Below are 27,951 nucleotides of genomic sequence, written 5' to 3' on the forward strand. Positions count from 1 at the left end.
TGTAGGCGGGATTCCTGAGTCCTTGGCCCATTCTGCCGGGGCCAGTTTTTCCAAAGGGTCAGTTTTTACCTGCTCGAGAAATTAAAGTGTCTGTCCAGCTTTTCCTTGTTTTTTTTATACTTCTTCATCTTCAATGAAGAGTTTTTAGAGAACACAACACACACACACACACAACACACACAAAGCACAAATTCTTGATAAAATAGTATTTATTGAACCAATAAGAAATCTCTATAACTTATATCCATTAAATATAAAATGTATTCAGTAGTATAGAATTTAGGGGTGTTGGATATTACAGTGGTCTAGTGATTGTCATTCAGTGCCCCCCTCCCCCAGTGACACTAAAGCCTCCTGGAACCTTAATGTTTTGTCTTTTCCTCTCTGTCCCTCTAAACCAGGGCCCCATCTAGAGCTCACAGGGCCCCAAGTTGACAAGGCCTGTTGAAAGATCAGAATGTTTAGTGTCCCGTTATTTCATAAATTAGCACTGTCCAAACTATGACCCTTCAGCCATTGATTGTCAGTAGGTGCTGGGGGCTCAAGTGTTCCTGCAATTATTCCCACTGTCATCTTCTCCTACTGTCACAATCTACCCCACAGTCTCCATCTTTACCCCACAGTCTCCATCATTACCCTGCCATCTCCATCTTTACTCCACAGTCTCCATCATTACCCTGCCATCTCCATCTTTACGCCACAGTCTCCATCATTACTCTGCCATCTCCATCTTTACTCCACAGTCTCCATCATTACCCTGCCATCTCCATCTTTACTCCACAGTCTCCATCATTACTCTGCCATCTCCATCTTTACTCCACAGTCTCCATCATTACCCTGCCATCTCCATCTTCACTCCACAGTCTCCATCATTACCCTGCCATCTCCATCTTCACTCCACAGTCTCCATCATTACCCTGCCATCTCCATCTTCACTCCACAGTCTCCATCATTACTCTGCCATCTCCATCTTTACCCCACAGTCTCCATCATTACTCTGCCATCTCCATCTTTACCCCACCGTCTCCATCTTTACCTTCCATCTCCATCATTACCCTACTTACTTATACTCTGGTTGGCTCCTAACTGAATTTTCCAACACCTTATTGGCTGCAGGTATTTATAGCTCTACCCACTTCAGAGGTGAAGACCCACAACAGAAATCTGACAACAATAGCACCAGCATAATTGAATTACATTTGGTTGTTTTGTCAAATTAACTCAAGTACAGAAAATAACCAGGATCACAAAATATCAGAAAGAACTTCAACTCCCAAATTCTTTTAAGGGGTATGCTGGGAGATCAGATGCAGATGCAAATTGCTGAATCAGTATATTGGTATGGTATGGCATTTAGACCTTAAATTGGGACTCTATCCTTGCAAGTGGTTCTTCTTAGTGTTCTTTGGGTGCAGTGAAGGAGGGAGCACTGGCACCACAAGGCACTTTTTCACGCACTTAGAGAACATATTGTCATGGCGACCGTTTCCAATCAATAAACAACTTCTTTTTGCATCTTTAGGATCCAGTGCAAAGTCAAATGGACATCTTCATCCATCAAGCCCTACAGGAAAGATTATATATATTATAGCAAGAGCTCCCTCTAGTGGACAAAGGTCAATCTGATTTCTGTTGCCCATAGAGAACGATGTAGTCCTAACCAACTTGGGAACAACCCCTGCATCTTGCTTGACCATGGGAAAGAGAGCAGCCCAGGAGTAGGAAGCCCAGAGAATCTGTGCTGTGTACCAGGTACGTATATGGAGATGATTGAATCACAACAAGTTCCTAATGGGAATAATGACCATCGCCCAATTCCTAATGTAAAGTGGACATTATGATTCATAATAACAATTTTCAAAACCTACAGTGAGCTGAGAGGCCTAGCACATTCCAAACAATCAGCTCCACTCGTTGCATGGACATAATATGGAACATGGGGTGCCCTTACCTGAGCTGCATTCAGCAGGTGGGCTCTGTAGACATTGACAATGTCTTGATGCTGTTTATTGGATTCCTGCAAGAAGAAAAAGGACAGCGGTGATGATTATTTGATTTAAAGTTCAATGAAGTTAAACTTCCCCTTTAATTTTTTAGGTGAACGTTGACCTTACTCTTTGGTTACTGGGTCTCACCTCAAGCTGAAGAGCCAGAGTCTCACTCTTCTTGTGCTGCCCAACGATCTCCTTGGTTAAAGATTCCAACTCTGTCATCAGTTCCGCTACCTAACAAGGGAAGATTTCAGAGGAAACTATGAAAGGAAACCCAACATCCCCTGGTGCTGCTTCATTCTTTTGGCCAGATTCACCCGAGATATAGTATAGAATGCCTGTCAATGTATATGTACCAACACTAGGGGGCAGACAAAGACTTCATGAGGACAAGAATACATGAAACTAGTAGAGGAGAACATTCAGCAGAGTTGGACTGGCCCATAAGGAGACTAGAAGAACAAAGAAGAGAAACAGAGGGAAACAGAGATGATAGAGAAGATGATAGAGAAGATGAAAGCTAGTTTGGAGAGTGGGGCACATTTACCTGCTCATTTAGCCCCTAGGCCACTGGTGTTTTCTGTTTGGAATGGTTTGGTATGGTATTTGTATGGTTTGTGGCAGAGGAACATTATGATGGAATCTACAAATTTTTGCTCTAAACAAATCCAAAATGTCTCAAAGGAGACAGAAAGAATATAAATAAAAAGGGCATGGAATCAAAAAGGCATTGAAGCACAAAGAAAGGCACAAAAAGATCTCATGCTCTTCATAGTGGCCAATTTATCTTTTATCTGGTGCCAGAGCGAATGGGATCATCAGGCATCTTCTAGGAAAGTTATAGAGATGTTACATGGTGAAATTGTGTTCTACACAATAGAGGGTGTGTGTGTGGCTTGTGTATCTAAGTCAAACAATGTTAGGTATTTGTTTGGTCATGTTCTTATGTATGACTTGGACACATATCAGAAGAATACATTTCCTACAAATGTGGCCTATTGCATGTGCTGGTACCAGATGGTATCCTCATCTGTCTAGCAGCAGCTGGGAATGGGCTAGAGACAGCTGAAAGCCCCCCTATAGGTAATGTTTATTTTGTCATACCTTTTTCTCTTTTTCCAGGGAAATCTGCTGAAGACTGTTGTATTTCTCAGTAAGAAGGATATTTTCATCCTGATAGTCCTGTGATTTGCCCCCTAGTTCCTCTGCCTCTTCTTCTAGCTGGGTTATTCGGTCTTCTAAGTTCTTAACCTTTTCCCTCTCCAATGCTAGGGTGTCCCTAAAATTAGATACTTCTCTGGAAGCCTCATTGTGCTTCCCAGAGAGAATCTGGACCTCTTCATGTAGTGCCTGGACTTGAGTGTCCAGAGATTGCCTGACTCTCTCCTTCTCTTGCGACTCTTGTGTTTCTCTGGAGCTTATCACTTGCCTTTCCTCCACCTCCTGTTCTAGGAGCTGTTTCAAGACAATGGCCTCCTCACATTTGCCTTCTAAGGCCACCTGGCATGCCTCATTCTCCTCCTTCAGGGTGGTGACCTCCCTTTGGAGGGTAAAAATTTGACGCTCATGCTCTTCTTTGGACATAAAGTCTATGGATTGGCTGTCAAGTTGTCCTTTGAGCTCTACCACACTCCCCATTGCTTGGGAGAGTCTTTGTCTAAGTTCTTCTGTTTCTTTCTTTTGCGTCTCTGACTTGCTTTTCATTTCATTGAGTGTATTGTTGTGCTCTGTGAGGGATACACTCAGTGCCTGGTTGTCTAACAATTTCTGAACCTCTTTCTGCCACATTGTCTTTTGGTTCTCCACCTCATTATATTTCCTCACTAATGTTCCTACATTCCAGTAGAGCTCCTCCAAGACATCAGAACTGAACATCTCCAGTGCTTTGGGGCTTCCTTCTTTAACGATTTCAGGTGGGAAACTGTCCCTTAGCATGACCATTTCACTCTGCAAGGACTCAAGCCTTTCCCTAAACCTTGTCACTTTCTCTTGCTCTCCTAACAACTCATCTGATAGAAGCAGGTTTTGTTGAACGAGTTCCTTGTATTTCTTCTCAGTGTTTTGCTTAATGACAAACTCTGCCTGTAGCCTATCCTGCAAAGTAAGGAGCCCTTCTTCCAAATTCTGCTTCTCCTGGTTGGCCATCATCACTTGACTGAGCAATCTATCGTTGGTAAGTTTAAGAGAATCCAACATAGCTTCGTGATCCAAAACTTTCCGGCTTAACGCATCAATAGACTTTTGGGTTTCAGTGTTTTTCTTAGTGGCTTCCCTGGTAAGATCGTTCATGTTTCCACAAGTATTGACCAGTTCTTCTTGTTCACAAGTAATACAAGCTTCCACCACTGGCAAACTTTGAAGATGGGGTGCTGCATCCTTGTACTCACTTACTGATCCATTCACAAGAAGGTTAGACTGGGATGGCACGAGGTTCACAAGATGTGTTTCCATGGCAGAGCTGATCTTCTTCCAACTTTCTGCACTTTGTTCTAAGACACCTACTGGCACAAACCCAGTGAGGGATTCTCTTCTATGCACATCCCATGCTTTTGTCTGTACTTTAATGCAATCACTCTTTAAGCTATTTAGAAACTCCTTTAAGACTCTGACATCGGTTTGTAGAGTATTTTGGTCATCGTTAAGCTCCCCAGTCTTGGATTTATTATCCTCTTGTTTCTGAAATCTTTTCAATAGTTCATTCCTTTCCCGAGTAAGTTCATTGATCTGTTCCTGCAGATCTTCCACCACTGTACTGTCAATGCGCTTCCTCATTTCAAACTGAGACATCATCAATCTCATGTTCTCCAAGTGTCCTTCAAGCTCAGCTACTCTACTCTGTGCAACACCTTCTCTTTCATTTGCTGCAATCAACTCATCCTGAAGGTGTCTCATTGCTTCTTGATGGCTCTCTTGGAATTTTTTTTCTTCGAGAGTCATGTCAGCAAAGCTGTTAAGCTTTTTCTCCTGTAGATCTTGTGCCTTTAGCTTCTGTTCTTTTATTGCTTGTATTTGCTCCACAGCACAGCTTAGGGAAAGGAAAATATCAGATGTCTGAAAGTCATCGCCTGTATTATTCTGGTCCTCTGAGGGTCCATCTAGAAGATCCTTCAACTTTTCCACCATTTCTCGCATCCTCCTCTTCTCTGAATGGTTTTCTTCCAAGAGTTCCTCAATTTCATGAGTCTTCCTCATTAAGTCTCCCTGAAGCCATAATCCCTTCTTGTGCTCTTCCTCGTATCGTTTCTTCCATATGTTTACCATCTCATCTTCCTTACCTCTGACATGATGATGACCCTGTAGGTACAATTTCAGACTTAGTCACATTTTGTATACATACCTAAATAAACAAGCACAACCAGGCTTCACATTATGCATATTAATTTATGTTTTATATCCTACTTAGTTAGGTCTTTGCACAATGATCCTAGCTGAGGGACACATGTGGCCCTCTAAGAATTGTTGTGGATCCTAGCCTCTTTAGAGGTCCATACTGATTTATAACATCACAAAATCTGAACTGTAAATATGTTTGTGTGAAAGATAACTATCCAGCTACAAAACAGAAGTTGAAATGGGGTGCAGTGGGCACCTATCTCAAGCCTGGACCTAAGCCTTGATGGTAATACACTCAAGACTAGAATGTGGTGTGTTATTTCAGTCTCTGAGCCCTGAATTAGAAGTTGCAACTGGCAGCCTGCTGGAGTTGAACCCAGAGCACTGTGTTCCATGGTTCTTTAGCTTTAGGTCTATATTACGGAGACATGCTTGTAGCTTTACTAATGGGGCTCATAAAAACATCAGTCCTTCTTTCTGCCCTTGCCTAGAAGTCTTAGTTTTGTAGCTTTTGTATGTTCTGTTCCAGGACATTGGCTCTGTGCTTGTTGGCATTAGATCCTCTATGTCCTTGTAGTAAAACAAAAATCAATTATGGGGTAGCTGCTGTCTATACAGCGAGTACTGTGCACAGGTCCAATTAAACCAAGGTAAATATCAAAGACATGCACAGTTTCTCACTTAAAAACATTTATTGGTGCATATTAACCACAAAAACTAACATGTCAATGTACAATTCACACACACCACAAAGCAGTGTCTCCCCCCCAGTCTGTCTACCTGTTGTTAGCCACACCCTCCTGACGCATTTCGCGCTATTGGGCGCTTCATCAGAGGATGAAGCGCCCAATAGCGCGAAACGCGTCAGGAGGGTGTGGCTAACAACAGGTAGGCAGACTGGGGGGAGACACTGCTTTGTGGTGTGTGTGAATTGTACATTGACATGTTAGTTTTTGTGGTTAATATGCACCAATAAATGTTTTTAAGCGAGAAACTGTGCATGTCTTTGATATTTATCCTCTATGTCCTGCCTCATCCTTGTGTGCACCATACCTTTGGTCTGTAGAAGGTCTCCAGACACCCCCTAGAACTTTTATAAGTCCAGCACCCTTGCTGGCCCTAGTAGATGCTTAGGGAACCTCATGGTGGCAACTGGTTAGCAACTGTTAGAAGCAGAAGACTATGCTGAGCTTGTGTTCCTTGATTACCCTCCTGGGGGTTTGGGGCATTTCACAGAAATTTGATTTACTGTTGGCGGGTATTGTGGGATTTCATTTTGATCATGTTGGATCGGTCTACACAGGACCTGATGTTATCCCCTAGTGATATTCATGAGAATGTCAGTGGATCCAAACAGATCCCTCCTTGACCACCAACCCTTAGTATCCAGGGGCTCCAACCTTCAGAGCTTTGGAGACTGGATATTGATGGCTTCAATGACTGAATTTACAAACTGGATATTGTACCTTGGCCAAGTGTTGATTTTCTTGGCCCGTTCCTCGCTCTAGAAATGAAAAAAAAAAATTAAAACTTAGAATAAATCAGTAGTAAATTTGTCCAATCTTTGTCATGAAACCAACGTGCATCACTACCTGCTCTCTAATTGGGATAAAGGCTTCAACAGTCCCTCCCCACTGCTCACCAATTTTCCTCTTGTCTAGGGTTGCCTGCACCAGCCTACAGAGAGACTCATCCCGAGACTGGTTGGCATAGTGTTGGGCATCAAAGCCCCTGTTATCCTTCAGCACCAGGTCAGCCCCCCGGGTTATCAGCACCTCCGCCGCCTGTATGTTGCTTCTCTCACATGCCAGCATTAGGGCCGTCCTGAGAAATAGGGCACAGATATATCATATGTTGCACCCAGTCATGCAGGGAATCTCACCGTTGCCCTTTATAGAGAATAAAGTGAGTTACTTTGCATCTTTGTCGTGCAGGTCAATCTGAGCCCCCCGTTCCAGCAGCAAAGCACAAACTGTGGGGTGATTCCTTATAGCGGCTGTCATCAGTGGCGTCCGGCTGTCCTGAGGGAGATGGCAAATTAGTGACCCACAGTGACCCCATTCTCATCAGCCCCTAGTGGCCTAACATGGAATTACATGGCAAATTCTTGTCTAGGGAAGCAAAAAAAAAACACCATTTTAGTTTCAGTTTCCTTGTATTTTGGCTGCCGCCAGGGATCCGTAATTCATCAGCTGCTTATTTTATGTGTGCAGTCAAGCGCCACTAATCTCCTGGATTATATGGGGGAAGAAAGAAAGCTACTCATAGAAGCTCCTGTGTTCATGTATTGCTCCAGGGTTTTAAAGGAGAAGGAAAGCTACCGCGGCAGTTTATTGCCAATAGATTAACCACACTAGAGCAAGCTATAAAACTATATTTATTCTTCAGAATGCTTTACCATATCTGAGTAATCAGCTCTAGAAGCGATCTCTGTTTGTTTAGGATAGCAGCTGTCGTATTAGCTTGGTGTGACATCACTTCCTGACTGAGTCTCTCCCTGCTCACTCATAGCTCTGGGCTCAGATTACAGCAGGGAGGGAGATAGAAGCAAACTGAGCATGCTCAAGCCCTAGCCCTGGAGGTTTAAGCTGAAAACAGTTAGTCTGATACAGAAGCCCATGAGTACACAATAGAAGGAAAGAAATGTGATGTTTCTTTTGACAGAGGACTCAGAGCAGCATTACTTTGAGGGGTTACTGGTGTATTTATATAGAGCTTTCTGATAAAGCTTACTTACTTTTAGCCTTTCCTTCTCCTTTAAGGGGAAATATACCCTATTGATAGAAATTGCAGATCTTCTAATTACTTGGCCTTAGAGGGGAACAAACCAATGTCAAATCACTGATAGGTGCCAAGTTGTTAACTACCCCAGACTTCCACTTGTTCAAAAATACTATGACCCAGGGGACTTTTCTTGTATTGTGTCAGTGTCTCAGGAATCCCCTGTGCTGCCCAGAGTATGAGCGAGCACCCATTTCTTTCATGGTAGGTGTCCATCTTCAGTAGGAGCAGGGGGTGCCTGGGAAACTGAAATAATAGGGCAGCATGGCACCCTAAGAAAAATGACTGCACCCTGGGGTAGGAAATAGGCAACTAGTGACTGTCAGTTTTCCCCAGGTACATCCAGAAGCTGCTGAGCGGTTACAGTGTAGGTGGGACACAACTATGTGACCAGTCTATAATCCAGAAGAAGACCCCCGGGCTAGGATTATGGGCGAATGGACTTACATCATCAGCCGCGTCGAGGGAGCAATCCTCCGCATCGCACAGGAACCGCGCACTGGAAACACAACCCGAGGCAGCTGAAATGGAAGAGAAAACTCAAACAAGGTGTTGATGAACTATAACTCCCACACCCCAAAGCCTGTATCTTTATCTCTGTGTTTATCTGTGTGTCTGCCTTTTGTCGGGACATTAGTGCTCCTTCTGCCCCCAAGTCCCCTTATTGAGGGGTGACATTCATATCCCCCCAAGCCAGCGAGACTAATAGAACAAATAAGTAACGTGGGGCCGTGAGTCACCCCTGTAACCAGGAGTAATTGTGGTTTATGGCTGCCAGTTTTATATTGCTTCTCCCAGTCCTCCGTGATATTCACCTGCGCAGTGTAGAGGCGTCCGACTGTGGAAATCTATGGAATCTTCATGAGCCCCTCGCTGCAAAGATACATATGTGTTACCTCTTGCCCTGTAAGCTGCCATCATTGTGTTCTAATCCCTCCCACTGCATTTTATGCTCCTCCCCCTACTGACATCAGAGTTCCAGTACAACCCACTTCTTGACTTACAGACTCCCCTTCAACCCAAGTGATGGCCCTCAGGTGCCTGCATGGTGGGTCAGTGTCATCAATAGGCCATTGTGCTGCAGGGGTTAGTGATTACGGACCCCCCCCCCCCCGAGGGATCTTACCTGCAGGAGAAGCTTCACACATTCCGGATGGCAATGACTGGCAGCCAAGTGTAACGCCGTGCAACCTACAACAAAGCCATTAATTCATTGAGAGGAAGAGAACTTAAAGGAAAACTATACCCCCCAAACAATGTAGGTCTCTATTAAAAGATACTGAGTAAAACAGCATATGTGTAAAACCCTGCTTCATGTAAATGAACCATTATCACAATAATATACTTTTTTAGTAGTATGTGCCATTGGGTAATCATAAATAGAAAATTGCCATTTTAAAAAATAAGGGCCGCCCCCTGAGATCGTAAGATTCACTGTGCACACATACAAACCACATGTTAGGTCACATGAGCCAATTAACAGACAGAGTTCTGCCTTTTGCTTCCTCACTTCTTCCTGTTACAGTTAGAGTTGTAGTATTTCTGGTCAGGTGATCTGAGGCAGCACAGATAGAGTCACGAAATGGTGGTTCAAGGCAAGAGATGTAAAAGGGCAATATTTATGTAAATATATATTCCAGTTTGGTAAGATTCTTTAATATGTCATTCAATTTGATATAAACTATCTGTTGCTTAAGTATTCATTTTGGGGGTATAGTTTTCCTTTAAAGGGACTTATACAGACCAAGTCCAAATTGAGCAGCAACTCAATCAAAGTTTGGGAGTCACAGTAAAACAAAGAAATCAAATCCATCGAATGAGTTACCTTCATCTGACTTGGCATTGACTTCCACTTTATAGGAAATGATGATATTTAATATATCTGTAAGGCCTCGGGCGGCGGCCAAGTGGAAGCTGGAGAGGAACAGAACAATGTCAGGGAAAGGGGACGGAATCCATCAGCTTAAAGAGGAGCAATTTTCCATTTTGTGTAAAGCATGAAAAATGCAACAAGTACTAGAAATTTCAATTTTTCTAAGTGTAACTGTATAAAGTCTTCTCCCCAACTGTTTGGCTTACTCTTCCTCATCCTCCCTCTTCTCTCCCCTTCTATATTTCTCCTCTCCCCCATTTGTCTCTCTACTCCTGAACCCCCTTTCCCTTCTCTCCTTCTGTCTCTCATCCCCTCTCCTTTCCTTTTCTCCCCCAACTGTTTGTCCTTACTCTCCCCCATCCTCCCTCTTCTCTCCCCTTCTATATTTCTCCTCTCCCCCATTTGTCTCTCTACTCCCTAACCCTCTTTCCCTTCTCTCCTTCTGTCTCTCATCCCCTCTCCTTTCCTTTTCTCCCCCAACTGTTTGGCCTTACTCTCCCCCATCCTCCCTCTTCTCTCCCCTTCTATATTTCTCCTCTCCCCCATTTGTCTCTCTACTCCCTAACCCTCTTTCCCTTCTCTCCTTCTGTCTCTCATCCCCTCTCCTTTCCTTTTCTCCCCCAACTGTTTGGCCTTACTCTCCCCCATCCTCCCTCTTCTCTCCCCTTCTATATTTCTCCTCTCCCCCATCGGTCTCTCTACTCCCTAACCCCCTTTCCCTTCTCTCCTTCTGTCTCTCATCCCCTCTCCTTTCCTTTTCTCCCCCAACTGTTTGGCCTTACTCTCTCCCATCCTCCCTCTTCTCTCCCCTTCTATATTTCTCCTCTCCCCCATTTGTCTCTCTACTCCCTAACCCCCTTTCCCTTCTCTCCTTCTGTCTCTCATCCCCTCTCCTTTCCTTTTCTCCCCAAACTGTTTGGCCTTACTCTCCCCCATCCTCCCTCTTCTCTCCCCTTCTATTTGTCTTCTCTCCTTCTGTCTCTCATCCCCTCTCCTTTTCTCCTTTTTCACCCCCAACTGTGTGGCCTCCTCCTTCGATATTTCTAATCTCTTCCCCATTTGTCATGTTACGTCCTAACCATATTTTCCTTTCTCCTCTATTCTCTTCCCCGTGTCCACTGTCCCCAATAATTATTCACCCCTTTCTCTTCCCCATTGGACTTTTCTCTGCCTCCATCATATTTCTCAGGCTTTAGGGCATAATCCTATACACCTGTTCTCTTGAGCCACAACAAACTCTTTATGTTACATCCGTGCTCTGCAGGACATGCAAATCCCTCATATACATATATTTATATACAGACATCATGTTCATTCCAGACAAACAGACATGCACTTTCCTCTTAACCAGAGACAGAACATGAAAAGACTTACGAGGATATTCCCCTGGGGCCCGGCGTGGTGGGTCTGAGGAACCTCTTGGAGAGAATAGAAGAGACCTTCTTCGTGTCCCCTTTCTCCACCGCTTCAAAGAGCTTTTGGTCATGTTTGCTCCACTTGTCCACCTGTCGGAGGAATATTACAGATGTTGGGTATTTATTAGGAAGTTGAGGTTTATTTTCCATACAGAGACAGATACAGAGGCTTCTCCACTGGCTGAGAATGTACCTTGAGCCGACATTTTATTGGGAATTTGGAATATTGTTATGGAATGAGCTCTGAATTCATCTCTATAAGTGGCGGTGCTGTTAAAGAGGGGAAATTATATCAATATAAAGTTTATTTAAGGCCCTTATGAAATGTGCCATAGAAACGCTATCCCTAGTTACAGACATACATGGGATCATGGGAGTAGCAGGATATAGTTCAACCTGCGGCAGTGGGATACTGGGTGCAGGGGATATGGGCGTGTCTTGCCATGTGCCGAGGGTGCGGATACACAGTTCATATTTTAGGATTATTTATGCTAATTAGTGAAGGTGATTTGGTGCTACATTTCCTAGTTATATAATAATAGAAGGGTTTGGCCCACACAGCTATAGATGACTGCTGCATATTTATATTATATATAAGAGCACACAATGGCTCTCCTATGGGGAACACCCTGCCTGATCTGTTCTGCTTCTATTGTGAAACCTGAATGATAATAATCAGTAAAATTAAACCTTTAACCCCAAACTCACCTGCCAGCAATACATTCTCACAATATAGCCAATATTCTGGAAATTAAAACAGTTACTAGGGTAAGTTTCTGTAGAAACCAGATAAATCACACCTTCTAAGCTGGAATATTATTATTATTATTTAGGGGATGATCTATGAAAAGTCGAGAAATGTCGTGTTTGATGAAAAATGTGCCGGCATTCATTCAAACCAATGGACATGTCATGGTTTGTCATTCTAACCCTAAGATAAATTTGGGTGTTTTCATGCTTGAAAATGTTCAAGCAGCTAATCATTAATACCCAAGAATGAGAAATACATGAGAATTTTTCTGCAAATTCCTAGAAAAAAAAAAATAGAATTGTTGAAACGTGGAGAGAGTTAAGCCAAACACCTTTTGTAAACAAAAACAATGCACATACAACTTTACAACCTCTGGTGTGTGTGTGTGTATATAAAACTTGCTTAGAAAACATTTTCTTTCATTATCCTTTAAACCTTATGAGAACACAGAAAACAAGTTTCACATGAATGAGTTAAAAAAAATGTTTAGTTCCCCTTTAATTACAGCCCTCTATAGTTATGGTTGCCACCTGCCTCTGTAATCTTTTCTCCTCATTAATAACATTGGGATCATGTGGTCAGGAGACAACCCTATGCATTATCCCGGCTGTGTCAGAGGTCAGGCTTGCAGGCATGTGGTTTCCTGGCTGAGAGCAATTTGACTTTTTTTTTTAACTTTGACACTACATCTGCATTTCAGTCCTGTGACATTGTACAGACATCAAAGAGACCTTGAAGATTAAAGGGATGCAAAAAAAAAAAATCCCCTTGGTTTCAATGCAAAGCAAAGCCAATGATTTGGTGCATGTGTGGCCCCCATAGTACCCCCCAAAGCAGCTATGAGTAATGCATGAAATGCAGTCTCCTACAGGCCAGGGGAACTCTACTCAAAGACCACCCATTACAAAAAGGCTGGTTTAATATCACAGTTTAATTAACTGCACTAGCGCATAGTGGCCAATCAACAATTAGTTTTGGTCAGTCTACTATGAGTTAGAAGATGAAAGAAAAGATCTGATTGGATGTAAAGGGCAACTGCACAGAAGCATTTCAGCAGCCTTGTTAGTAAATCAGTCACAGAGTCTTTTGCTCAATGCTCTGCTGGAGGCTGAACCAATAGCAACTGGGGGATCTTCCCTGGGCTTCAGTTGCACCCGTTGTACCTGCCCCACATAACTTTTTATGGGTGCAGAAAAACGACACCCCTATTTTATGAAGCAGCCCGCTTAATACCCCCCTCCCCGAGGCAAATCCCATGCAAACACCCAGAGCTGAAAGGTTTTCTAATTCTGCACTTTGTATTTACCAACAGAGATGCACAGACTGACCTTGGCATTGGCAGTTCCCCCTAAAGCTAATATTTACTCCTATCGATCAGCAGTTACAGTCTGAGGTGTGTAAATAACTTCTACTGAGTCAGAATCCACAGGCACTGGACTGTTCCATTATATAGCGGGTACCTCCAACTACAACTCTCAACTCCCTGGTCCCCACAATGCCACCTGCTTTCCCAGTTCTACATTTCCTACATTGACTCTATTGGCAGAACCGGTGGTTCCTGTATCTTTCAAAGGCTCCCGAGATGCAAAGTGCTGGAGCGGAGACCCCCAGAGCCAAATTCCTGATCCTCCCTGATTCTGAGCTGCAGCCTGTCTGGGCTCAATAGTATAAAAAGTACATCTCTGTACTTCTAGTGAATAGTATACAACGTATTAGTACCTCTAGTGAATAGTATACAAAGTATTAGTACCTCTAGTGAATAGTATACAACGTATTAGTACCTCTAGTGAATAGTATACGAAGTATTAGTACCTCTAGTGAATAGTATGCAACGTATTAGTACCTCTAGTGAATAGTATACGAAGTATTAGTACCTCTAGTGAATAGTATACAACGTATTAGTACCTCTAGTGAATAGTATACAACGTATTAGTACCTCTAGTGAATAGTATACAACGTATTAGTACCTCTAGTGAATAGTATACAAAGTATTAGTACCTCTAGTGAATAGTATACAACGTATTAGTACCTCTAGTGAATAGTATACAAAGTATTAGTACCTCTAGTGAATAGTATGCAACGTATTAGTACCTCTAGTGAATAGTATACAACGTATGATCCCTGTACCTCTAGTGAATAGTATACAAAGTATTAGTACCTCTAGTGAATAGTATACAAAGTATTAGTACCTCTAGTGAATAGTATACAAAGTATTAGTACCTCTAGTGAATAGTATACAAAGTATTAGTACCTCTAGTGAATAGTATACAAAGTATTAGTACCTCTAGTGAATAGTATACAAAGTATTAGTACCTCTAGTGAATAGTATACAAAGTATTAGTACCTCTAGTGAATAGTATGCAACGTATTAGTACCTCCAGTGAATAGTATACAACGTATGATCCCTGTACCTCTAGTGAATATAAAAGTATTAGTACCTCTAGTGAATAGTATACAAAGTATTAGTACCTCTAGTGAATAGTATACAAAGTATTAGTACCTCTAGTGAATAGTATACAAAGTATTAGTACCTCTAGTGAATAGTATACAAAGTATTAGTACCTCTAGTGAATAGTATACAAAGTATTAGTACCTCTAGTGAATAGTATACAAAGTATTAGTACCTCTAGTGAATAGTATACAAAGTATTAGTACCTCTAGTGAATAGTATACAAAGTATTAGTACCTCTAGTGAATAGTATGCAACGTATTAGTACCACCAGTGAATAGTATACAACGTATGATCCCTGTACCTCTAGTGAATAGTATACAAAGTATTAGTACCTCTAGTGAATAGTATACAAAGTATTAGTACCTCTAGTGAATAGTATACAAAGTATTAGTACCTCTAGTGAATAGTATACAAAGTATTAGTACCTCTAGTGAATAGTATACAAAGTATTAGTACCTCTAGTGAATAGTATACAAAGTATTAGTACCTCTAGTGAATAGTATACAAAGTATTAGTACCTCTAGTGAATAGTATACAAAGTATTAGTACCTCTAGTGAATAGTATGCAACGTATTAGTACCACCAGTGAATAGTATACAACGTATGATCCCTGTACCTCTAGTGAATAGTATACAAAGTATTAGTACCTCTAGTGAATAGTATACAAAGTATTAGTACCTCTAGTGAATAGTATACAACGTATTAGTACCTCTAGTGAATAGTATACAAAGTATTAGTACCTCTAGTGAATAGTATACAAAGTATTAGTACCTCTAGTGAATAGTATACAAAGTATTAGTACCTCTAGTGAATAGTGTACAAAGTATTAGTACCTCTAGTGAATAGTGTACAAAGTATTAGTACCTCTAGTGAATAGTGTACAAAGTATTAGTACCTCTAGTGAATAGTGTACAAAGTATTAGTACCTCTAGTGAATAGTGTACAAAGTATTAGTACCTCTAGTGAATAGTATACAACGTATTAGTACCTCTAGTGAATAGTATACAAAGTATTAGTACCTCTAGTGAATAGTGTACAAAGTATTAGTACCTCTAGTGAATAGTGTACAAAGTATTAGTACCTCTAGTGAATAGTGTACAAAGTATTAGTACCTCTAGTGAATAGTATACAAAGTATTAGTACCTCTAGTGAATAGTGTACAAAGTATTAGTACCTCTAGTGAATAGTATACAAAGTATTAGTACCTCTAGTGAATATAATACAAGGTCCAATACATAAATAACGTACAAAGTCTCTGCTCCCCCTACACTGGAGAGAGTCACACTCAGTTGCTAAACATTCCGTACTTCATAGCACTCAAAGTCTAAATTCAGCATGAAACGTCTTAAGCAGTGAGGATTATAAACCTGGTTGTATATATTGTCTGCACTGCTGGTTGTGACTCCTGAAACAATGTAGCGGAAGGCAGCTGATTTACACTACAGGCAACGAAAACCACTCCCAGTTAAACCAACAAGCAGACAGGAGATTTTGTTTAGTGGCCCCCGGGGCTGTACACAGCATAATAAACAAACATGAAGTGGCCTGCAGAATAATGCTCAGCCCCAGAGGCTTCTGGGATAAAGCCGAGTGCAATACAAAGTAGTTTAATAGCCAAACGAGAAGCCAGTTTTATTCAGAGAAGATCCTTATATCACAATTATATCTATGGGGCCGCACCGTGGAGCTGCTAAGCACAAGTCTGCAGTCACCAATATAATATATAAAGGGGAAGTAAACTTCACAACGACTTCCCATTTTGATTTATTTGCCTTTCTATTACATTAGTCTCCAGCCTGCAATCTAACATCAGGTTGCTAGGGAAAGGGACTCGGCAACCATGAAGCAGTCACTTTACTGTTATTTGCTCCTGGGGGTCTGCTCAGCCCAATATAATTGATCCCCAGACTCTTGGGGGGTACATGCGCCAATTTGTCGGGTTTTTAATTTTTTTTGCTTAGCAGTGGGCCATCCTGTTGCTATGCACACTGCTCCTAGCAACCAGAACTAAACGTTAGTTTAAGGGCCAAGGGGGGTGATTTGGTACACGGTGCACTTTAATGGCAGTGTTGGGTGCCAAGGGGCGGGAGAGAGGGGAACACACTGTATCATTGGGGGGGACGTAAATCCTTCATCTCCTACTGATTTAAAGACACATGCGCCTGTAACCTGAAATACTGGTTGTGAGTGGTCGCTGCAGGCTACAATGATAGATCTGGGATGAAACACATTCCCCGGTGTAGGCAGCAGCCAAAAACATGGGCAATTAGGGAATGGGCAGGAGCCGGGGAATAAATCCACAGCCTTGGAGAACAGTCGCCTCTATATAAATAGGAAAGACATTGGATAGAATACAAATTGTGCCTGCTGGGGCCCCGCGGGGCCACTCTCTCTCTCTATATCTATATCTATATATATATATATATATATACACACACACACACACTGGCAACCAGGAGATACAATAAATTGTCCTTCCCCCCCCCAGCAATATCCACATCTGTACTACAACTCCCAGAATTCACAGCTGATTATAAAACATGCCCAACTGTCAATAGGGAGCAGAGGATGAAGTTTGGGAAGCGAAAGAACAAGGATCCCCCACCCAGGCTGATAAAATAGCAGCAATAATACATTTTAATCAATTAAATGCAGCCCTCCAGCCGTTACTTCATCCACCTGGCGCCTGCAGCTTAAAGGGCAACTTCACCCAAACTTTTTTTTTTTGCACAGTGAAAGAATATATCATCTATCTTCCTATAATCAATGAATTAAACACGGTCACTGGGTTGAAAGTTCCCTGTCACTGCCACTGTCAGGATGTGACTCCTGAAACAATGTAGCACAAGCAGCTGCTTATTATCAGACCAGGAGGAGGACCGACGTCTGATGCTTTGTATGAAGAGAACACAACGGGACACACAACCCTGTGCAAGTTACACAATATCTGACAAACGACACAAGTCCATCCCAATGAAGCCTGAGCTGAACAAGTGACAGTCGGACACGACCCCCCACCCACAGCTTCTGCCCATGATGTACCTGGTGTCCTGTCGCTTGGCTACCAGACCTACTAAATGTAAAGGGGGCAAGTAGTAAATACCCACATGGACTTGTGACGAGGAGCAAGAGAAAATCTTCTTCATCCCAAGTTCAGTCTCTTCCCACCAGGGAGTCAGGTGAGGGGTCCCCCAAGTTCAGAGAGGTGCTGGGTCCCAGAATTCAGGGCTGAGCCCAAGGGGAGCTGCTGCTGCTGCTGCCTGTGGGGAATGTGACATGTCCTGTAACAAGGAGGATCAGCAGGAGATTCCTCCCAGGGAAAGGGAAGTGGCCTATTGAGTGCGGCAGCTCAGACTCTAGTGCAACTCCCCCTGCCCTGCGCCTGTCTGTGTATATTCCACTCATTAACCCTTTCACTTCCAACCCCAAATGGATAAGGGGAATGTTAGTTCTGTGGAATGCGGAGGGGGGGGGTATGAGGAAAAGTAAGGAAGAAATATTGGGGACAGGGACACACGGGACTGGGGGGAAATCGGCCGGCAAGGGAATGTGGGGGCACTAATAGAGAACAGAATAAGGGGATGATATTGGGGAGAATTTAGGGGTGAGTAAGGGAATATGGGGGTACTTAGAGAGAAGGGAGTAATATTGGGGAGAATGTAGGGGGTAAGGGAATATGGGGGTATTTAGAGAGAAGGGAGTAATATTGGGGAGAATTTAGGGGTGAGTAAGGGAATATGGGGGTACTTAGAGAGAAGGGAGTAATATTGGGGGGAATTTAGGGGTGAGTAAGGGAATATGGGGGTACTTAGAGAGAAGGGAGTAATATTGGGGAGAATGTAGGGGGTGAGTAAGGGAATATGGGGGTACTTAGAGAGAAGGCTAAGGGGATATTGGGGAGAATATGGGGTGGGTAAGACCATAGAGAATCCATACACCTGAGTTGATCGGGGTGATCCAGGGCCACATTATGATAGAACTACAGCAGAATTCTGTGAGTCAGGGCTGTGGGGGCTGCTGGGAGCTGTAGTTCAATGCACTGTGGGAGGACTCCAGGCTGCACATTGAGTGTCACATGTAAAGGAGAGAATATGCAAATAAAGGAGCCGGGGGTTTCATTACCAACTCCCTGCGCAGCTTCCTTTGCAGATTTGAATAGACAAACGGGGACAGAGGGACCAGACTGGGGATAAAGTAAATAGTAAATAGCCGGGAGCCCAAACTGAAGCCCCGTGCAACTCCCAGCACCACAGTGTCCCACCCTCTAACTTTCCTTCATTGCCAGGGTCCCTCTTATCTCTCTATATAAGTATATGTGAGGGGGGTCCCAGGCTTAAAGGGGTTAAACACGGCCTGATGATGATGATGATGGGAAGACCACTCCCTGTCCCCTCCTCTCAGGCAGCAGCTGGTTTTGCCCCCACAGGTGATGCCAAACACTTTATTAGAGATAATAGAGAATGAGGCGTCAGACAAAACTCTCGGGGCCCCAGAGACCGAAACTGAGCGGCTCAGGTTGAGACTTGTCGGGAGCAGGTGAGTTGGGTCGACTCCCAGTGTCTGGGCCTTCCCACAATGCACAGCTTCACCCCGGCCTCACGTCTTTCACTAAATCTGCTTCAGGCTACACAGGTCACTATTAACTTAAATCCAGGGGAGACCAATATTGTACTACAACTCCCTGCACCCCTGTCAGGCAAAGGCTGCCCAACTCCTTCCATATATATATATATGTACCCATACGCACAATCATGTCTATACAATATGCAGCTTTCTCTGTTGACTAACACAAGGGGCTTGCACCACCAAGCAAACAATATGGCAGCTCCAACCTATAACCATTCCTCATACAAGATTCCATTTATGATTTTCAAGTCAGCACATTTTTAGATACAACACACAAGTCATGCCAGTTAAACACCGACACTAAACTCCACCGACTTTTGGGTTCACTCTGAGACAGTGGGGAAAAGATGGAACTAGAGATGGACAGGCAGCCCTGAAACCCAAAGCTTGGCAGGGTTGGCAGAAGGCACCAGAAGAAAATGAAGGATGCACCAGAAGAGATGGATGGAGAGGGCATCAGAAGAAGATGAAGGAGGCACTAGAAGAAGATGGATGGAGGGGGCATCATAAGTATATGGAGGGGGCATTAGAAGAAGATGGAGAAGACACTAGAAGAAGATGGATGGAGGAGGCACTAGAAGAAAATGGAGAAGACACTAGAAGAAGATGGATGGAGGAGGCACTAGAAAAAAATGAAGGAGGCACTAGAAGACGATGGATGGAGGAGGCATCATAAGTATATGGAGGGGGCATTAGATGAATATGGAGGAGGCACTAGAAGAGGATGGATGGAAGGAGGCATCAGAACAAGATGGAGGATGCACTAGAAGAAGATGGATGGAGGGGCATCAGAAGAATATGGAGTAGGCACTAGAAGAGGATGGATAGATAGAAGGAGGCATCAGAAGAATATGGAGGAGGCACTAGAAGAGGATGGAGGAGGCACTAGAAGAGGATGGAGAAGACACTAGAAGAAGATGGATGGAGGAGGCACTAGAAGAAGATGAAGGAGGCACTAGAAGAAGATGGATGGAGGAGGCATAAGTATATGGAGGGGGCATTAGAAGAATATGGAGGAGGCACTAGAAGAGGATGGATGGAAGGAGGCATCAGAACAAGATGGAGGATGCACTAGAAGAAGATGAATGGAGGGACATCAGAAGAATATGGAGTAGGCACTAGAAGAGGATGGATAGATGGAAGGAGGCATCAGAAGAATATGGAGGAGGCACTAGAAGAGGATGGAGAAGACACTAGAAGAAGATGGATGGAGGAGGCACTAGAAGAAGATGAAGGATGCACCAGAAGAGATGGATGGAGGGGGCATCAGAAGAAGTTGGAGGAGGCATCAGAAGTATATGGAGGGGGCATCAGAAGACTATGGAGGAGGCACTAGAAGAGGATGGATGGAAGGAGGCATCAGAAGAAGATGGAGGAGGCACTAGAAGAAGATGGATGGAGGGGGCATCAGAAGTATATGTAGGGGCATCAGAAGAATATGGAGGAAGTCCTAGAAGAAGAAGGATGGATGGGCATCAGAAGAAGATGGAGGAGGCACTGGAAGTAGGTGGATAAAGGGAGCATCAGAAGAAGATGGACAGAGGGGGCATCAGAAGAAGATGGAGGAGGCACTGGAAGAAGGTGGATGAGGCATGAGAGGAAGATGGGAGTGAATAGGAAGATAATGGCAGTATCATTTATATGTGTTGCTCTTCTGGGGGCTGACTGTTGTAGCACAATGACAGCAGAAAGACTGGAATGTGTTGGCCTGGAATAGACTGACCAAGGCCCTCTCATCACTGCTCTTCATTGTCTCAGTTATTTAGGGGCCATTCCCATTTTATATTTCTGAATTTCCCCTTTAGTCAGGCACACAGTGGCTGCACTGCTCTTGCTTCCCTCACCCACATACAATAAATATAGCAACATATGTCACCCAGTGAGGTGAGCCCAACACGCCCTGGGTTTATAGGGTTGGCATTGTTTCCTCCCCTATCTAATGTAATGAGCCGGCCCAGAAGGAAGGAACATTCCGTAATTACAATGGAATTTCTCCTAAAATATGATCTAGAACAATAAATCTAGGACTTCATATAACCTTGCCCTGTACAGCCGGGTCCTGGCCTGTTCTCTTTCCCATGGTCAGGAATGGAATGGGCCATACCAAGCGTAGGTACCCACCAGTTTGCACCATTGCAAGGACCTCTACTGTCTAAAGCTCCATCGTCTTGGCTCCTGGATTCTCAGTCTGGGTTAAGCTCCACCCTCCTGCCTGATCATGGGAAAGAGAGCAGCCCAGGAGCATTCTGAATTCTGTACCCGGCTGTACTGGGGCTGGTACTGAATTCATTTAGCAGAGGGTTTCTGCCTGATCACTGGAAAGAGAGACAGGCTGTATAGAGGTACAGAAAGGATCACATTCAGGGTGAGAACTGCTGGTTTTGACTCCTGAAACAATGCAGACAAAGCCAGCTGATGAACCTCCATGAGCCCAACATACACCGACACTGGTGAGTATGTCTCCACCTAGTGGCAGCTACAGGATATTCAGCATTATGAATGGTTGGGAAGGCTTCTGCAGGTGCTAAAGAGTTAAATGATATCACTTCTCCAAGACCAGGGTGTGGGCACTTAGTTCTACTTGTACCGAGGCCGTCACCTCCCTGTTCCCTCTTATCAAAGTGACTTGAGTAGTCGAAATCTGAAAAACTACCTGCATACTATTACCATATGTACTACAGGAGCCTCTGATTGGCTAGACTGCAATTCTGTATAGAGTAGATGAATCTGCGCTCAGCCAATTCCAGGCAGTAAATGAGTGCTTCTATCCTCTAGGAGTAGATGTACCGGCCATCTGTTGCATATGTAATTAGTTGTAAAAGAGGAGAGCACTACAGACGCAGATTAACTGCTAGTGGTTGATGTTTATTTTAAAGCTGCTGTGCACGACATGTTTCGGGCTATTAATTGCCCTTTCTCAAGTGCACTTGAGAAAGGGCAATTAATAGCCCGAAACATGTCGTGCACAGCAGCTTTAAAATAAACATCAACCACTAGCAGTTAATCTGCGTCTGTAGTGCTCTCCTCTTTTACAACTAATTAGACTGCAATTCTGTAGGGTTATGGACTCTTTAACCAGCAGACTGTTCCTGCTGAATTGTGCTTAGTACAGGGAATACCTATGCTGCCATAGTTTTATGGGATCTCTCTGTACAGACTATGAGCAAACTTAGGGGACTGTTCCTGCTGAATTGTGCTTAGTACAGAGGAATACCTATGCTGCCATAGTTTTATGGGATCTCTCTGTACAGACTATGAGCAAACTTAGGGACTGTTCCTGCTGAATTGTGCTTAGTACAGGGAATACCTATGCTGCCATAGTTTTATGGGATCTCTCTGTACAGACTATGAGCAAATTTAGGGACTGTTCCTGCTGAATTGTGCTTAGTACAGAATTAACAGAATTATCTATACAGCCAATGGGCAATAGTAAGACTATTTTCTGAACAATAGCTGGTATCTTCCACGAAGGGCTTGACCATGCTTCCTGATTTGTTGGGTCACTAATAATAATACTTATTGATTTGTTGGGTCACTAATAATAATACTTATTGATTTGTTGGTTCACTAATACTATTGATTTGTTGGGTCACTAATAATAATACTTATTGATTTGTTGGGTCACTAATACTATTGATTTGTTGGGTCACTAATACTATTGATTTGTTGGGTCACTAATACTATTGATTTGTTGGGTCACTAATAATAATACTTATTGATTTGTTGGGTCACTAATACTATTGATTTGTTGGGTCACTAATACTATTGATTTGTTGGGTCACTAATACTATTGATTTGTTGGGTCACTAATACTATTGATTTGTTGGGTCACTAATACTATTGATTTGTTGGGTCACTAATACTATTGATTTGTTGGGTCACTAATACTATTGATTTGTTGGGTCACTAATACTATTGATTTGTTGGGTCACTAATAATAATACTTATTGATTTGTTGGGTCACTAATACTATTGATTTGTTGGGTCACTAATACTATTGATTTGTTGGGTCACTAATACTATTGATTTGTTGGGTCACTAATACTATTGATTTGTTGGGTCACTAATACTATTGATTTGTTGGGTCACTAATACTATTGATTTGTTGGGTCACTAATAATAATACTTATTGATTTGTTGGGTCACTAATACTATTGATTTGTTGGGTCACTAATACTATTGATTTGTTGGGTCACTAATACTATTGATTTGTTGGGTCACTAATACTATTGATTTGTTGGGTCACTAATAATATTACTTATTGATTTGTTGGGTCACTAATACTAATGATTTGTTGGGTCACTAATACTATTGATTTGTTGGGTCACTAATACTAATACTATTAATTTGTTTGGCCAGTAATTGCTAATAAGGGGTAAGTAACAGTAAAGCTTGTATGGGGGTGTTTCAGCCTTGCACAAGACTTCATTGTTCAGGTCTCAGACTTGTAGTATTAAATACAGACAGTGACAGTCATGTGATCAGGCAGGGAGAAACAATGGAGACTTGTGCAAGGCTGAAACATCCTAATAGCAGCTATAGGTAAAGAACCTTTTATACAGAGACTTGTCTTCCCCCAGTGACACACACACACACACACACACACACAGTGACACACACACACACACACACACATAGTGACACACACATGATTCCAGCAGGTTGGTGTGGGGGGGGGGGGGTGAGGGTACAACTGTACCTTGTAAGGAGCGGAACTCTCTCTCTCTTTCTCTCTCTCTCGGGCAGAGACATTTATTCTGTTATTCACCAGGAATCTCCCCCCCCCATCCCTGCTCTGTAATATTTACACAATCAGTCACTTGGGCAAGTTAACCCCTCGTGCCCTGCACAACTTATACCACTGGGTATTACACCTCCCCCTGCCCATGTAATGGTGATGCCCAAGCGGGGGGGGGGGGGGGCTGCAGCTCCAATGTGGGGAGCAGAGAAGGGGCCCCCCAATGTCTCTAGTTCCTACTGTGTGATCTGCAGGTGCTAATGATACAACTGAGCAATTCACACAGCTGGAGGGAGAACCAACAGTGCAAAGAGAATTAATTTTGACACTAACTACAATTATTATTATTAGTAGTAGTATTAGTATTATCATTATTATTATTATTATTAACAGTATTGTTATTAATATTATTAGTATTATTGTTATTAATATTATTAGTATTATTGTTATTATTAACAGTATTGTTATTATTATTAGTATTATTGTTATAATTAACAGTATTGTTAATATTAATCGATTCAGACCAAGGGCAACCGACTGTTGATTGTGTACAGGGCCCCCTTTATTGGTGGAAGAACCCAATGCAAATCCCTATGTGTAGCCCCCCAGTATATCTGATCCATCCTGCAACTCCCTGACTGCTGTCAAACAACTCCCAGCAGCACCCTCCCCAGCTGCTCTGTGGTCCCATCAGAAAGTGTGCAGCCCTGTTTACCTTCCCTGAGGCCCCCCAATTAAATGTACTGGAGTCTCCTGCTTTATTAATGGAGTCATTTATTTGTATAAATCACTATATCTGGGTCAGGAGTCGGGTTGTGACAGTTCAGACCTTGGGGTGGGTATTGGGCAGCTCAGTTCCAGTCCCAGGGCAGGGCCTCTGGTTGTGTCGGGTCATTCTGGCAGAGGATCATGGGAGGAACTGTAGTCCTCATGTAGCTAAATGGGGAGGAGACATTGGGGTTCTATTTATAGACACAGGTGCTGGGAGTTACCCAGTTAGGGGTGCAAAGGAGTTTCCCTAAAAAGCAGACTCAGTGATATGATCCCAATGTTATTAATAGGGAATAAAGATAAATATATAGGAAGGTCAGTGATATGATCCCAATGTTATTAATAGAGAATAAAGATAAATATATAGGAAGGCCAGAGATCCCAATGTTATTAATAGGGAATAAAGATAAATATATAGGAAGGTCAGTGATCCCAATGTTATTAATAGGGAATAAAGATAAATATATAGGAAGGTCAGTGATCCCAATGTTATTAATAGGGAATAAAGATAAATATATAGGAAGGCCAGTGATCCCAATGTTATTAATAGGGAATAAAGATAAATATATAGGAAGGTCAGTGATCCCAATGTTATTAATAGGGAATAAAGATAAATATATAGGAAGGTCAGTGATCCCAATGTTATTAATAGGGAATAAAGATAAATATATAGGAAGGCCAGTGATCCCAATGTTATTAATAGGGAATAAAGATAAATATATAGGAAGGTCAGTGATCCCAATGTTATTAATAGGGAATAAAGATAAATAAATAGGAAGGCCAGTATTTTGTTCCAGACAACCCTAGCTCCGCCCCTAAGCGACATTACACAGGGGCATCATGGGGCCCCACACACAATGACAATAAAAAGGATGTGGTGAGACAGAGGAGTAACAAAGAGAAGATTATTTGCCCTTTATTAGCGGCGCAGACACCGGGACACTTACGCAAAGGCTTCGGGGTTTGTTTGTTCTGATCCACAGAATTGATTTGAATGGGAGTGGGCGTGGCCTCGCGTGTGTAGACTCAGCTGCAGTGACAATGGGAGGATCAGCGTCACAATAGCGGAGAGAAACCTTTGTCTTGCGCTGCAAATACGAGTGGGCGGGGCCATCTTTAACCCTCTCACACCCATGTTACTATACACACAGCTCTTCCATACAAGCCTGGGAAACAGTGAGGCTTGTAGTTCAGCAACATTCAGGCGCCTTCCATCATCCAAAAACCTAAAATCATCATCTGCCTGTTCTCTGGTTCTGACTCCGCAAACAATGTAGCAGAAGTCACTCCCCCCAGTCTGCTAATCAGCTGCCTCCTGCTACATTGTTTCGGGAGTCAGAACCAGAGAACAGCAAGTAATATTAGTTTATATTCTGTGCACTTAGGGTTGTCACCTTTTCTGGAAAAAATATACCGACCTTCCTATATATCCTATATATTTACCTATTTATCTATATATTTAGCATTTTTCCCGGCCAGGTCAGTTAAATACCGGCCAGGTGGCAACCCTATATGCACTGCATGCTCTGACTCCAGAAACAAAGTAGCCGAAATCACTTCTCTTCTACATCTGTTAATCAGCTGCTACTGCTGCATCATTTCAGGAGAACAGCAAGTTCTATTTTATATGCTGTGCACTGCTTGCACTGACTCCAGAAACAATGTAGCAGAAGTCACTCCCCCCTAGTCAGCTAATCAGCTGCCTCCTACTACATTGTGCACTGCTTCCTTAGACTCCAGAAACAAAGTAGCAGAAATTACTTCTCTTCCACATCTGTGCTGCCTTCCGCTACATAATGTCAGGAGTTAGAACCAGATATATATATATTAGTTTATATTCTGTGCACTGCTTGTTCTGACTCCAGAAACAATTAAGCAGAAGTCCCTTCTCCTCCTGCTCTGTTAATCAGCTGCCTTCTGATACCTCATTTTAGGAGGTAGAACCACAGAACAGCAAGTTGTAATTTGTATTCTGTGCACTGCTTAAACTGACTCCAAAAACAATGTAGCAGAAGTCAGTTTCCTCCAGTTCTGTTAAGCGCCTGCCTCCAGCTACATTTTTTCAGGAGTTAGAAACAGAGATCAACAAATAATGCTTTATATTCTCTGCGCTGCTTGCTCTGACTCTTAAAACAATGTAGCTTAGAAATGTAACTGCCCATTGGTTGCTAAGTTAAGTTCCCTAGCAACCAAGGCTCTGTATGAGTCTGGATATCACATATTCCTTATCTGCCCCTCCTATGGTGCAACTTCATGGAATCTCCTGCTCATTGGAACCATCCATTGCTTATGCACCCCCAGACTGCCCAATCGCCTCTCTACACAACCCTACATTCCCACGTCCATGGGCTGCTCCTGCTCAGTGGAGGGAAGGAGATTTAAACATCAACAAAGAAAGGGGCCTTTTAAAGTGAGGTAAATAAAGTTACCCAAGGGAGGGGCAAAGGCTGATTCTGTGATTGACAGCAATTGTTAGATGGGGGCGAGTAGTTGATGTTTGCGTCCTTGGGTGCTAAATTGCCCAGCACCTTTAGGTGTTAGAGATACTGGGAGCTGCTGACACAAATTAGTCCCAAGCGTGGCCCGACCCAGAGCAAACAAACTCCCAGCACTTTCTGGATTCCCTGTACCTGCTGCTGCTGGGGGCAAATACCCTGGGAAATGGGAGGGGGGAATCAGCACCAAACAGAAGGGGCCGTGTGTAAGTGATGGCACCCAATGCCCATGTCATGATGAAGTCCCAGGCAGAGCTAAAAGTTGTCAGAAGTCATCCAGTGCAAGTATGTGGGTTTGGATGGGAAAGGGTTAATGGTGCAGCAAGTTGCCCCCTCCTCCAGTAATTCACCCCCCCCCCCGCCAGTCCTATGGCTAACACTTGCCCCTGGGCAACCTACTCACCACTGACGGCCTGTAAGTCTGCTTGGCAAACAACGACTGCCACCTCTTCATGGCTGGCACTTTGGGGACGAGAGAGAGAGAGATGCCCCTCAGTTACAGCCGCTCTCATGTGAGACTCCCCAGCAACAGGTTAACCATATCCTCCCCGCAGCGCTCAGGAGTCGGACACAGCAGTGAGTGATTGTCCCCAGAGGAGTCTGCTCACATTACAAAGCCACTCCCCTGCCTCACACTGTCCCCTATTGTCCCGTGTGTGTGTGACGCACTTGGGCACGCCCGACTAGAGTGCAAGCTCTTCAGGGCAGGGAATCCATTGTTCATG

The 27,951-nt window shown here is 43.2% G+C and overlaps 1 protein-coding gene and 1 long non-coding RNA gene across 5 annotated transcripts; both read right to left on the reverse strand.

Annotated features, from left to right (window-relative positions):
- Positions 1-191: 191 nt before the first annotated feature.
- On the reverse strand, positions 192-27,951 carry ankrd35.S (ankyrin repeat domain 35 S homeolog). 3 transcript variants are annotated; one of them, XM_018233541.2, is made up of 13 exons: positions 27,630-27,951; positions 11,353-11,483; positions 9,931-10,019; positions 9,232-9,296; positions 8,921-8,978; positions 8,553-8,626; positions 7,239-7,345; positions 6,967-7,148; positions 6,791-6,828; positions 3,096-5,285; positions 2,136-2,225; positions 1,952-2,017; positions 192-1,564 (listed from the first exon to the last, which is right to left on the reverse strand). In XM_018233541.2, exons 1-13 carry the CDS (start codon positions 27,678-27,680, stop codon positions 1,493-1,495), a joined length of 3,213 nt encoding a protein of 1,070 aa, XP_018089030.1. In that variant the 5' UTR covers positions 27,681-27,951; the 3' UTR covers positions 192-1,492. The 3 variants fall into 3 exon arrangements, with proteins under 3 accessions (XP_018089030.1, XP_018089031.1, XP_018089032.1); XM_018233542.2 differs by lacking the exon at positions 27,630-27,951 and adding an exon at positions 17,704-17,966; XM_018233543.2 differs by lacking the exons at positions 9,931-10,019; positions 11,353-11,483; positions 27,630-27,951 and having other exon boundaries at positions 7,239-7,340.
- LOC108700398 lies at positions 11,498-17,686 on the reverse strand. Of its 2 annotated transcripts, XR_005963778.1 has the most exons (4): positions 14,898-17,683; positions 14,583-14,830; positions 14,272-14,488; positions 11,498-14,204 (listed from the first exon to the last, which is right to left on the reverse strand). It is a non-coding gene; the product is annotated as an uncharacterized LOC108700398 (long non-coding RNA). The 2 variants fall into 2 exon arrangements; XR_005963777.1 differs by having other exon boundaries at positions 14,583-17,686.

This window comes from Xenopus laevis, chromosome 8S (genome assembly GCF_017654675.1).
Source record: "Xenopus laevis strain J_2021 chromosome 8S, Xenopus_laevis_v10.1, whole genome shotgun sequence".
Lineage (NCBI taxonomy): Eukaryota > Metazoa > Chordata > Amphibia > Anura > Pipidae > Xenopus > Xenopus laevis.

What these genes read in the sequence shown, in the direction of transcription:
- ankrd35.S (XM_018233541.2), bottom strand. Translation starts at nt 27,680, where the DNA reads ATGAAGAGGTGGCAGTCGTTGTTTGCCAAGCAGACTTACAGGCCGTCA. An exon ending in CTGCACGACAAAGATGCAAA is followed by an intron (nt 7,149 to 7,238) that starts GTAACTCACTTT and finishes CCTATTTCTCAG; the next exon opens with GACGGCCCTAATGCTGGCAT. An exon ending in CTCTGGCTCTTCAGCTTGAG is followed by an intron (nt 2,018 to 2,135) that starts GTGAGACCCAGT and finishes TTCTTCTTGCAG; the next exon opens with GAATCCAATAAACAGCATCA.